Genomic DNA, 10,162 nt, shown 5'->3' with positions numbered 1-10,162 from the left:
CAGCGTGACCCTTTCATTGGGTATTTTTAAAAGTTCCCCCAACGGTCACGCTTTGCATAACAATTCACATTTTTTTATTTCATAAATTTTATATCAAGGTATTAAATAAAAAGATGTCTCTTTCGCCAGCGAGTGGCATTGGCCGCTTCTATGCGAAGTCGGCCAAAATCATACGTTTCGTGCGGCTGGGCTGCACCAACCGCCCTTTTTACCACATTGTAGTCATGGAGGTGTGTTTTCAACCGATTAAAGTGGTAACTAACTCCTTATAAACTTGAATATTTGTGCTTTTAGAGGCGTAAGAATCAGCACCAGCCTGTAATCGAGCAGGTTGGTTCCTTCGATCCCCTGCCCAACGACTTCAACGAGCGATTGGTGGCCCTAAACACCGAGAGGATTCGCTATTGGCTGGGCAAAGGCGCCCACTTGTCCACGCCGGCTGCAGAGCTCCTGGGAATCGCCGGACTACTGCCCATCCACCCACGCACCTACATGACCGCCTGGCGGAACCGGAGAGCAGCCGCCGAAGCGGAGGCCACATCAGAAAAGGCGGAGTCAGCATCAACCGCTTAATGATCGCAGTTAATCAATAAAAACCCTCGTTTTCGTTTTACGTTTAACAAGCGGAGATTTCTTCTTGCTCAGCGACCACTGGTGCTCTTCATATCAACAACAAAATGAATACACATTTAAAATTTATTGCAAAACGTAACCGATACGAGGTGAGGTGGTGAATTAGGCCCTAAACCAAATGCATGGGCAAGCGAGCTGCAGGCGGAGTTTCCATCCTAATCGTGCTTTAGCACTCCAGCGGCCTTCTTCATGCCATCGTCGATGATCCTGTCGACGGCTATTGCGGGAAAAAAGGAACGACAATTAGCTAAACTTAAGTTTCAAGAGAACATTTCACTCACATTCGTGGTGCTTCAGGAAGTAAGGTCGCACCAGCTTGTGGTAGATAATGGTGGATCCGTTCTGTTCCGTTGGCAGCATGCACCAGATGAGGAAAGCACACTGAAATGGGTGGATAACGTATAAAATCATAAGAAAGCCAATCAAAATCACTTAACACCTACCTTCAATAGCCAGTAGAAGGGGATTATCGAGGTCAGCAGGCCCGAGAAGAATTCAATCACGGTGAAGATGCCAAAGGTGACCCAGTAGATCAGCCATTTAGTGTCGTCCTGCTTTGTGCTGGACTCGATGGCATGGATGGAGATGTATGCTGGATACAAGACCCCAATGATGTTGCACAGCAGCTGGGCGCCATAGCCGAAGATCAGGTAGAGGGCGCAGAAGCCAGCAGCACCTGGGAGTAGTAAATAATACCTTATTAATTAAGCGTTATTTGAGACTTTTGGAACTCTACCAAAGCGCAGGAAAGCGTTCTCTACAAACAGCTCGACTATTTTGCTCTCCAATCCCTCGACCGTCATGTTTGCCGTCTATTTGGTCTATTGCCGTTGCCCTAATGGCGTAGTTTCCCTTTGGCTATAACCAGGTCCGAGGCAGGAGCGGTTCTACAAGGCGCGGGGTGGACAAAGGAACTCCAAACTTACATACTTTAGCAAGAAGACAAACTATTAATAGGGCATTTAGCCAGATACCTGAAGCCCTCTTAAGGGCGCCCCTGCGGGGATCCCTTGGATTCCTAAACCGTCCCATGCCGTTGGCTAATTATAAACCCTTAGCTGTTGTCAGTGGATGTCTCGACCTGCTTCTGATCCCGGCCAGTTGCATTTTGCCCGCCCAGATAAACGGACTACGGCCTGTTGTTTTGCCATAAATGTATGATGTCATTCATGCTAGACGGCTGCTAATTATATTTATACCCTTGAAGGGGTTAATATAATTCTGACTTCAACTGGGCTAAGAGAATAAGACTGATCCCATACATTTACATTTTTGATCAGCATCGAAGGTCACAGGCAAGTCGATCTGTTCGCAGTGAAATTGTATAGCTAACTGGATACTTTCACAAAAGCTTTGTTTTATTGCAGCTAGTATGTTATTCGGAGCAGTAATCGGCTATATCATACACGTAGAAGCCATAGAAACAATCAGTCATACATATATATTTTAGATTGGTCATGGCTTAGAAAGATTGTAAAATGTGCATGTTCACATTATATTTTTTTACCAATTGTCATCTACAATGCTTTTAAAAATAAACTCATGCAAATCGCGATTTTATTCATTGTGTTCTAATCATAACCGATAAAAAAATGTATTAACGATTGTTGTTTTTTTTTTAGTCGGATTATTAAGTGTAATTATCAATATTTGTCGACACTGCAAGGGTATGTAAACTTCGACTTGCGAAGGAGACCACCATTTTGCACCGCGTTTTCAGACGCACACTCACCTATGCCCAGGTAAACCAGGGGAACTCTGACTTTGCGCTGCGTCTCCCGTCGCTGTCTGATTTGCATAATATACTCCCAGAGCCACATCGGAGAACCCGGACTCCGGAGAACTTCCACCGAACTTTAAGCTCTATCTATCGATCTACACACACCGGTGTGTGGACTTTCTCCACGTGTGCCGAGCGCCACGTCTCAATCGCAGACCTTTTGACCCCGCCGAGCTGGACTTTCGCGGTTCAGATTGGTCCGTAGATATATCACAATGGAATGCCCCAAATGGATTGCTCACCGCGTACTGAGAAAATGTGTACTTTCGTTAAAGTAAACAAAGAAAAGCACAAAACATGAAACTTTTGTGGATAACAGACGCACACAGCAGCAGCTGCCTACGTAGCTGATTACACGCACACATCACATGGCAACTGCTCTAGTAATAGATGTATTGGTGCGCGCTTGGTGATAAAACAAAAACTTTTCAATTGCGCTTAAACATTTAAGTCGAGTGATTAATTCCCTAATTGGTCACCAGGTTGTGATTAAGTCCCCATATATGCTCCCGCATAACTAATGGCTATATATAACAGGTTGCTATTTATAAGTGTACCGAAATATTCCACTGCATCTTGATGAATCTCACTGGTTACGCAGTCAATTGCCAAAGGGGTCAGATGGGACCTATAGGAAACGAAGCTCCCTGAAGGACATGCGATGACGTCGTCAGGACAACGACAACACTCACCCATGAAAATATTGACCCTGTCCACGCCGGTCTTCTCCTCCACGGTGTCGAAGGCTTTTGTCCAGGGTTTGGAGGCATCGCGTAGTGCTCGGCCTACGTTCTGCTTGTAGCCGTTAAAGAACTGCTGCACTAGAGTTACCTGTGCGGCCATTTTTGCACAAAAATATTAGTTTATAATAAAAAATATTTGAGACGCCGCCGACTTTCACAGCAGTTGTTCGGATACCAGTGTGCCCGTTGCAAGTGCAACCAAGTATACCAAACGGGGAACCCCGTTAACTGGTCACACTTAGATGGCAGCCCTGTCACTGTTTCGTTATTTTAAGTCCTTTATATTTCAATTTCTTTTTTAATTCTAGAAAGAATGGTTCGTTAAAAAAGAGAAAATATCTGAACAAATTATTTTTTAAACATTAAAGTTTGAAAATAAAAAATAGTACTTATAGCATTTACCGAAGTATCGTTAATTTGGGTATATATAGCCTTTTATTATAATTTAATTGAAAAAATACATGTACAACGAAATAATTTAATTCTTGTTCTGCTGATAAAGCAATTCATCAAAAAAGACAAATATTAAGGTTGTATGCGAAGCACTTCGCAGGTAGAAGGCCAAAAAACCCTCCGTTTGAAGGAGCTTGGTGAAGCAGTCCACCAACCCCAGGTAAATGAGACCGTGACCCCAACGGCTGGGTGTACATTCGGGTGGTGACCACATCCAAGGGAGACTCGCAGTTAAATAAAATAAATTATAAATTATTCTTTTATAAACATTTTATTTTAAAGTCGAAAAAGTGGATAGAAACTTTAATTTATGGTCGAACTTCTTGTGTTGGATTGAACTACGAGATTCTATTGAAGTTGATGAATAAACAGCATATTTTGTTTAAATAAAATCGAAAATTGTTATTTAAATAAGTCCACTATCTAAATAAATTTATTTTGAATTTGGAAAAATAGAAATATAAAAAACACAAAGATTAATAATATTTTAAATTAAAAAGAAAATATTAAGCTGATTAAAATAAATAATGCTTTATTATCTGCGATCCTCGGGGGCAAGCTCCTTCTGCAGTTTAATGCTAATTCTCAGGATTAGTAAAGAAACAAGCTCCCATGGCATCTACATATTCAGACTTTAATAACAGACATGTTAAAAGTAACAATTTAACTGGTTTATTTCACAAAAATATTGCACAGTTTCTTAAGGAACATTTAAGAGATTAGCTTACTGAAGGCACAGTTTGGTTCTGGGGCTATGCTAAGCTAAGATATTAAAGCTAGGATTTTTAAATAATCGCTACAAACTAAGGCCAAGTTTAGACAAACAAAATAAAAGCATTCAGAAAATATAAAATGGCATATATCTTCTTTGCTATTGAACTCAAAAAGTAAACCCCCTATACAGTCCGGATCGATAACTAGTGAAGACCGTATCTTTCGCGCAGGGCGATCAACTCATCAAAGAATAAAAGCACCAAGGTGGAGTAAGGAGCACTCCTGAGGTAAATGGGCCAGAAGCCCTTGTACAACCCATGCAACCCCTCCGATCGCAGGATCTTGAGGACACAGTCCAGCCAGCTCTTGTAGTAAAGACCACGACCTTGGGCATCCACTCCCTGATTATATAGCCTAGTTGTGATCACATCCAGTGGCGTGATTGCCACTGACACAAACGATCCAGCTGCTAGACCCGAACAGAAGGACAGAACAGTTGGATGTGTTATCACGCCGTTTTCCTTCAAAAGAGACTTGGCCTGGCCAAAGGTGGCAATTTGAACGGCGGAGGCCACCGTGGCACGGCTAACATTGGCCATGGATCCCCGCCAGAGTCCAAAGACGCCGTTCTTCCGGTATATCTGCCTTATCGCATCACTCATCGAGGCGTGCTGATGTTGATAGCCAACGGCGATCTGCTTCGCGGCCTGCGCCTGAAGTTGCGTCTTGATCTGGAACGGAAAAGAGTCTATCAGCTAATGGCGGTCTTATCTTATCTGGGCTAGACATTGTCAAATGTCTGCCAAGGCAGACACTTTGAATGTTTGATTTACATAATCGCTTACCAGGAAGAAGGGGCTGGCGCAGTAGGAACCCACAACGCCACCCAAGGCGCCCCAAAACATGCCCCTTGCAAAGGAGATCTCGCCCTTGTTGTTGTGCACCCAACCCTTCTCCACGGCATGGGTGTAAATACTCAAGCTGTGAATAATCAAGAATTAAAATGAATTTATGAACACCTTAGTTAGATCAGAGCTAACACTTACCGAAAGGAGTTAATGACAAACTGGAAGCATAAAGCTGGAGCCAATCCCTTCTGCAGGCCCAAGATGCCATCATTTTTGGCCACCGTGACAAAGGCTTGAAAGACGCTCTTATAGGGCTGGGCATGGGATCCTCGGGCGGCCAGCTCTCCCTGCAGTTGTATGCGTGTTTTGATCACCTCCACGGGATTGGTAAAGACACCAGCTCCCATGGCAGCCACGCCGCCCAGCACAAAATCCGACGTGGCCATCAATGCGACAACCGTTCTGTATCACAATCTAGTGATCACTAACGCTCAACTTGCGATAAGCAGCAGACTAATATTTGCGAACAAGGTATGTTAAAAAGTAACAATTTAACGGTTTATTTCACCAAAGTATTGCACACTTACTGAGTAAAGGAACAGCTCTAAGATTAGCTTACTGCAGGCACAAATTGGTTCTGGGGCTATGCTATGCTATGCTAAGAGATTGGTACTAGGATTTTTAGCTACACGCTACAAACTAAAGCCAAGTTCAGACAAACAAAATACATTTTTATTACAAAGATGTGATTATGTCGTCTTTGCTATTTTTCACATATAATTTGTATATCTGAACTAAGCCTTATAAAAAGCAAACAAAATATATATAAAAATGTGGGTATTACAAACGAGTCGAACAATTTTGTACTTAAAATAAGACTACCTAACCACAGGTTTTTGGGGTCATTGACGGCTATACTTTGTGCGTAGGGCGATCAGCTCGTCGAAGAAGAGCAGCACCAGAGTCGAGTGAGGGGCAATGCGCAGGTAGTTGGCCCAGAAGCCCTTGTACATACCGTAGACGCCCTCGGAGCGCAGGATCTTGACGAAACAGTCGAGCCAACCGCGATAGAGCAGGCCCCGTCCCTCGGCATCCACGCCCTGGTTGTACAGTCGGGTGGTGATCACATCTGGCGGCGTTATGGCCACCGACATAATGGAGCCCGCTATTAGGCCCGCCGTGAAGGAGTTCAACGTGGATTGAGTCACCAGATCGTACTCCACCAGCAGGGCTTTGGTCTTGCCAAAGGTGGCAATCTGGGCACCCGATCCCAGGGCAGCTCTTGGCAGCGCAGCCACCGATCCTCGCCAGAGTCCTCGGATGCCATTCTTGGTGTAGATCTGTCGCAGGGCGTCACTCATGGACGTGTGGGCGTGCTGGTAGCCCACAGCAATTTGCTTTGCGGCCTGCGACTGCAACTGCGTTTTGATCTGGAATCGCCGGAAGAGTATAGTTAATACGTTATTAACATAAATATTAAATAGAATTCTCGTTTACAGTAGGCTTGGACAAACAAATTAGGTAGTAAATAGAAGTTGATTAAAATTATAAATTAAACGTTGCTTGAAAACCTGAATATACAAAATTGCAAATATAATACGTCGGAAAAACTCCGGTTTTTTTTCTATTTCTTTTAGATATGATATCTTTCTTACTGCATATCTTGAATCGTGATAGACAGTTGTCAATTGAGACTCTTATCTATGGAAAGTCCAAAATGCTGATGAGCATGCGGGCCATTCAGATAAGTCTTTGTTTATGTAACCTCCTGCGACATCCACATGTTTTGCGTACCAGGAAAAATGGACTGGAGCAGTAGGAGCCAACGACGCCACCGATGGCGCCCCACATCAGTCCCCTGCCGTAGGATACCTCGCCCTTGTGATCGTGCATCCAACCCCGCTCCATGGCCTCCGAATAAATGCTGAGTCTGGGGAAAGGAACATCAGGAGTATTAATAGTAATAGAATTTCAATACAGAGGAATGGAGGACCTACCGGAAGGAATTGATGATGAACTGGAAGTACAGAGCGGGCGACAGACCCTTTTGGAGGCCCAGCATACCATCGTTTTTGGCCACCGTGACGAAGGCATGTACAATTCCCTTGTAGGGCTCCACATATGTGCCCCGGGCAGCCAACTCGCCCTGCAACTGGATCCGGGTCTTGATCACTTCGATGGGATTGGTGAAGAAGGTGGCGCCCACGGAGGCCAGGCCGCCCAGCACGAAATCCGAGGTGGCCATGTAATCACGAGTTCAACTTTGGGATAGTGTTTGACTAGAGACTGTTGTGCCGCCTTCCGCGGAATCTGTGGCCCTAAGAAACCGCACGCTGCGTATCTGCCGTGTATTTCATAATTCCCCGCCGCAATTAGCTGGCACGACTGTGCTCCCCTCGTCCGTTATACAAATATAATATAATTTTGGCGAGTATTATAACTTTTAACAGTGTGCCCGGCGCTCTTAGGTCGCACACCAAGGCTGCCAGACTTATAAGAAAATGTGATTTGAATTTTTTGCCAGAACAGAAATGTTTGTAAAAAGATAAGAAATATGAAATAAAATATTTGAATGTGGCCTTAATAAAAGTAAAGTACATTTTTTAACAAGTATCTCGGTTTCGTGAAACAGTCACAGTGATTTATTCAGTGCTGGAAATGTAGTATTGTGATTACACAGTCCGGCAACTCTGTCTCTTTTCAGTGCTTCTTTATAAGGGTATGACACTACATTGAAGTTCAGAGACAGAGACAACTATATGGATAATGCTTGAGATTTTTTTGGTAATAAGTTTAACGTCAAATTCAAACTTCATTGTTTTATTTATTATTTTGTGTTTATCCCGCTAATTTTAACGTTTAAAGGTTTTCTGTTGTTACCTTTAAATGGTAAAAAATATTTCGTATACATTCAAGCTTCGCTTTATTATTTTGTTTTGCCGTCATGGGCTTATGACTCTACATTGTTGGCCACATTCATTGCTCATTTTTTGTTTTAACTATACGATTTTACGTTAGTGTGAGCAAAAAAAACCTATGACGATTACAATGAGCAATGAACGAGGAAAATTTTCAGAACCGATACCCAACAATATAGCTATGATATAATTCCGTCAAAACACTACGTCTAATGTCAAACTTATTACACACGCAAAACATAAATAAATATTTGTATTAACTTAATTAAAGGTGAAACAATTTAAATTATTTCCCTATAATTACTATTATTTTCTTTTAGTAGCTATATATTTTCGCCACATTTTAGAGCATCGCTAGCTAGCGGAAAAAGGGCCAAGCCCACAGCACTGGTCGCTCTCTTTCCTTTCGAGCTGTCAAAGTGCCGAAGACGTGTGTGCGTGTTATTTTCAGCTGCATTTGTTTAAATAAGTGGAATAACATTTATCAAAACCATGACTTCGCATCCGGTTTTCATAGACCTCTCCCTGGACGAGCAGGTAAAGTTCATGGGAACGATTCAATCCATGTTTTTGGGCGGCCCGTGGCCAGAATTGAGGTTATGTCTTCCTCTTGCTGCAAAACAAAACTAATATTTTCCATTATTTCTAAATAGGTTCAGGAACTGCGCAAGTATTTCAAGAAGCTGGGCGCCGAAATCTCATCGGAGAAGTCCAACAAAGGAGTGGAGGATGATTTGCACAAGATCATTGGCGTCTGCGACGTTTGCTTCAAAGACGGGGAGCCCTCGCAGATTGACGGCATCCTGAACAGCATTGTGTCCATCATGATCACGGTGAGTAATCGAGTGTGCAACATATACGCCATATAAACCCCTTCGATATTATAGATACCTCTGGATCGCGGCGAGAACATTGTGCTGGCCTACTGCGAGAAGATGACCAAGGCTCCGAACCATCCATTGGGCAAGGTGTGCCTGCAGTCGCTGTGGCGTCTGTTCAACAATTTGGATACCGCCTCACCTTTGCGCTACCACGTTTACTACCATCTGGTCCAGGTGGCCAAGCAGTGTGAGCAGGTGCTGGAGGTCTTCACCGGCGTGGATCAGCTCAAGTCCCAGTTTGCCAACTGCCCGCCGTCGTCGGAACAGATGCAAAAGTTGTACCGCCTGCTGCACGACGTGACAAAGGACACTAACTTGGAGCTGTCTTCAAAGGTGATGATCGAGCTGCTGGGCACCTACACGGCGGACAATGCCTGTGTAGCCCGCGAGGACGCGATGAAGTGCATTGTGACCGCTCTGGCCGACCCGAATACATTCCTGCTGGATCCTCTGCTGGCCCTGAAGCCCGTGCGCTTCTTGGAGGGCGACCTCATCCACGACCTGCTGTCCATTTTCGTATCGGAGAAGTTGCCAGCGTATGTACAGTTCTACGAGGACCACAGAGAGTTCGTCAACTCTCAGGGATTGAACCATGAGCAGAATATGAAGAAGATGCGACTGCTGACCTTTATGCAGCTGGCGGAGAGCAGCCCCGAAATGACCTTTGAGACGCTGACCAAGGAGCTGCAGATCAACGAGGACGAGGTGGAGCCCTTCGTCATCGAGGTCCTGAAAACGAAACTGGTGCGCGCCCGCTTGGATCAGGCCAACCACAAGGTCCACATCTCGTCCACGATGCACCGCACCTTCGGTGCGCCTCAGTGGGAGCAGTTGCGGGATCTGCTGCAAGCCTGGAAGGAGAACCTCAGCACGGTGCGCGAGGGCCTAACGAACGTCTCCTCGGCGCAACTGGACTTGGCCCGCTCCCAGAAGCTGATACACTAGGCACACCACTCCCCAAAACGGCAATGATGATGAACAAATGCTAGCCTCGGGGCAATGGAAATACGACCTAAATTATTTTCAAGAGTGCGTGGATTGGATAACTTGAATAAATTTATAAGTAAAATTGGTTGTAGAACCATGTTTCGATAATGCGAGATATACTTTTATAGATATACTCTATAGAGTTTTTTCAAAGGCATTTCACGGTTTTCATACATTTCTAACGATTTAAAGCTAAAAAGAAAAT

At 44.2% G+C, this 10,162-nt stretch overlaps 5 protein-coding genes across 7 annotated transcripts; 2 read left to right on the top strand and 3 right to left on the bottom strand.

Annotated features, from left to right (window-relative positions):
• Positions 1 to 19: 19 nt before the first annotated feature.
• Positions 20 to 620, top strand: LOC108149755 (probable 28S ribosomal protein S16, mitochondrial). Its single transcript, XM_017277568.2, has 2 exons — positions 20 to 230; positions 295 to 620. Exons 1-2 carry the CDS (start codon positions 114 to 116, stop codon positions 571 to 573), a joined length of 396 nt encoding a protein of 131 aa, XP_017133057.1. The 5' UTR covers positions 20 to 113; the 3' UTR covers positions 574 to 620.
• A 62-nt stretch (positions 621 to 682) lies between these two features.
• Positions 683 to 3,348, bottom strand: LOC108149754 (receptor expression-enhancing protein 5). 2 transcript variants are annotated; one of them, XM_017277565.2, is made up of 4 exons: positions 3,106 to 3,348; positions 1,077 to 1,309; positions 915 to 1,014; positions 683 to 850 (listed from the first exon to the last, which is right to left on the bottom strand). In XM_017277565.2, exons 1-4 carry the CDS (start codon positions 3,254 to 3,256, stop codon positions 789 to 791), a joined length of 546 nt encoding a protein of 181 aa, XP_017133054.1. In that variant the 5' UTR covers positions 3,257 to 3,348; the 3' UTR covers positions 683 to 788. The 2 variants fall into 2 exon arrangements, with proteins under 2 accessions (XP_017133054.1, XP_017133055.1); XM_017277566.2 differs by lacking the exon at positions 3,106 to 3,348 and adding an exon at positions 2,366 to 2,632.
• Positions 3,349 to 4,265: 917 nt separating this feature from the next.
• On the bottom strand, positions 4,266 to 5,833 carry LOC108149811 (solute carrier family 25 member 35-like). The gene is made up of 4 exons (XM_017277680.2): positions 5,759 to 5,833; positions 5,370 to 5,684; positions 5,169 to 5,304; positions 4,266 to 5,054 (listed from the first exon to the last, which is right to left on the bottom strand). Exons 2-4 carry the CDS (start codon positions 5,615 to 5,617, stop codon positions 4,527 to 4,529), a joined length of 912 nt encoding a protein of 303 aa, XP_017133169.1. The 5' UTR covers positions 5,618 to 5,684; positions 5,759 to 5,833; the 3' UTR covers positions 4,266 to 4,526.
• LOC108149810 (solute carrier family 25 member 35) lies at positions 5,708 to 7,698 on the bottom strand. Of its 2 annotated transcripts, XM_017277677.2 has the most exons (3): positions 7,169 to 7,698; positions 6,966 to 7,101; positions 5,708 to 6,601 (listed from the first exon to the last, which is right to left on the bottom strand). In XM_017277677.2, exons 1-3 carry the CDS (start codon positions 7,414 to 7,416, stop codon positions 6,074 to 6,076), a joined length of 912 nt encoding a protein of 303 aa, XP_017133166.1. In that variant the 5' UTR covers positions 7,417 to 7,698; the 3' UTR covers positions 5,708 to 6,073. The 2 variants fall into 2 exon arrangements, with proteins under 2 accessions (XP_017133166.1, XP_017133167.1); XM_017277678.2 differs by lacking the exons at positions 6,966 to 7,101; positions 7,169 to 7,698 and adding an exon at positions 6,827 to 6,944.
• Positions 7,699 to 8,482: 784 nt separating this feature from the next.
• LOC108149807 (eukaryotic translation initiation factor 3 subunit M) lies at positions 8,483 to 10,039 on the top strand. The gene is made up of 3 exons (XM_017277673.2): positions 8,483 to 8,626; positions 8,743 to 8,922; positions 8,977 to 10,039. The coding sequence occupies exons 1-3, from the start codon at positions 8,582 to 8,584 to the stop codon at positions 9,913 to 9,915; spliced, it is 1,164 nt and encodes a 387-aa protein (XP_017133162.1). The 5' UTR covers positions 8,483 to 8,581; the 3' UTR covers positions 9,916 to 10,039.
• The last annotated feature ends 123 nt before the right edge of the window (positions 10,040 to 10,162 follow it).

The sequence above is a fragment of the Drosophila elegans genome, unplaced genomic scaffold (genome assembly GCF_018152505.1).
Source record: "Drosophila elegans isolate 14027-0461.03 unplaced genomic scaffold, ASM1815250v1 contig_183, whole genome shotgun sequence".
Classification (NCBI taxonomy): domain Eukaryota; kingdom Metazoa; phylum Arthropoda; class Insecta; order Diptera; family Drosophilidae; genus Drosophila; species Drosophila elegans.
Note: the sequence above shows the minus strand (reverse complement) of the source record. Positions and strands in the feature narration are given on the sequence as shown.

Bases quoted from the DNA above. Each gene is read 5' to 3' on its own strand.
- LOC108149807 (XM_017277673.2), top strand. From the start codon at position 8,582: ATGACTTCGCATCCGGTTTTCATAGACCTCTCCCTGGACGAGCAG. The intron at 8,627-8,742 runs GTAAAGTTCATG...ATTTCTAAATAG, and splicing joins ACCTCTCCCTGGACGAGCAG to GTTCAGGAACTGCGCAAGTA. The intron at 8,923-8,976 runs GTGAGTAATCGA...TCGATATTATAG, and splicing joins TTGTGTCCATCATGATCACG to ATACCTCTGGATCGCGGCGA.
- LOC108149754 (XM_017277565.2), bottom strand. From the start codon at position 3,256: ATGGCCGCACAGGTAACTCTAGTGCAGCAGTTCTTTAACGGCTACAAG. The intron at 1,310-3,105 runs GTGAGTGTTGTC...TACTACTCCCAG, and splicing joins CAGGGTCAATATTTTCATGG to GTGCTGCTGGCTTCTGCGCC. The intron at 851-914 runs GTGAGTGAAATG...TTCCCGCAATAG, and splicing joins CTTCCTGAAGCACCACGAAT to CCGTCGACAGGATCATCGAC.
- LOC108149811 (XM_017277680.2), bottom strand. From the start codon at position 5,617: ATGGCCACGTCGGATTTTGTGCTGGGCGGCGTGGCTGCCATGGGAGCT. The intron at 5,305-5,369 runs GTAAGTGTTAGC...GATTATTCACAG, and splicing joins TTTGTCATTAACTCCTTTCG to CTTGAGTATTTACACCCATG. The intron at 5,055-5,168 runs GTAAGCGATTAT...TTTCCGTTCCAG, and splicing joins GCGCCAGCCCCTTCTTCCTG to ATCAAGACGCAACTTCAGGC.
- LOC108149810 (XM_017277677.2), bottom strand. From the start codon at position 7,416: ATGGCCACCTCGGATTTCGTGCTGGGCGGCCTGGCCTCCGTGGGCGCC. The intron at 7,102-7,168 runs GTAGGTCCTCCA...TCCTTTCCCCAG, and splicing joins TTCATCATCAATTCCTTCCG to ACTCAGCATTTATTCGGAGG. The intron at 6,602-6,965 runs GTACGCAAAACA...CGGCGATTCCAG, and splicing joins GCTCCAGTCCATTTTTCCTG to ATCAAAACGCAGTTGCAGTC.
- LOC108149755 (XM_017277568.2), top strand. From the start codon at position 114: ATGTCTCTTTCGCCAGCGAGTGGCATTGGCCGCTTCTATGCGAAGTCG. The intron at 231-294 runs GTGTGTTTTCAA...TTGTGCTTTTAG, and splicing joins ACCACATTGTAGTCATGGAG to AGGCGTAAGAATCAGCACCA.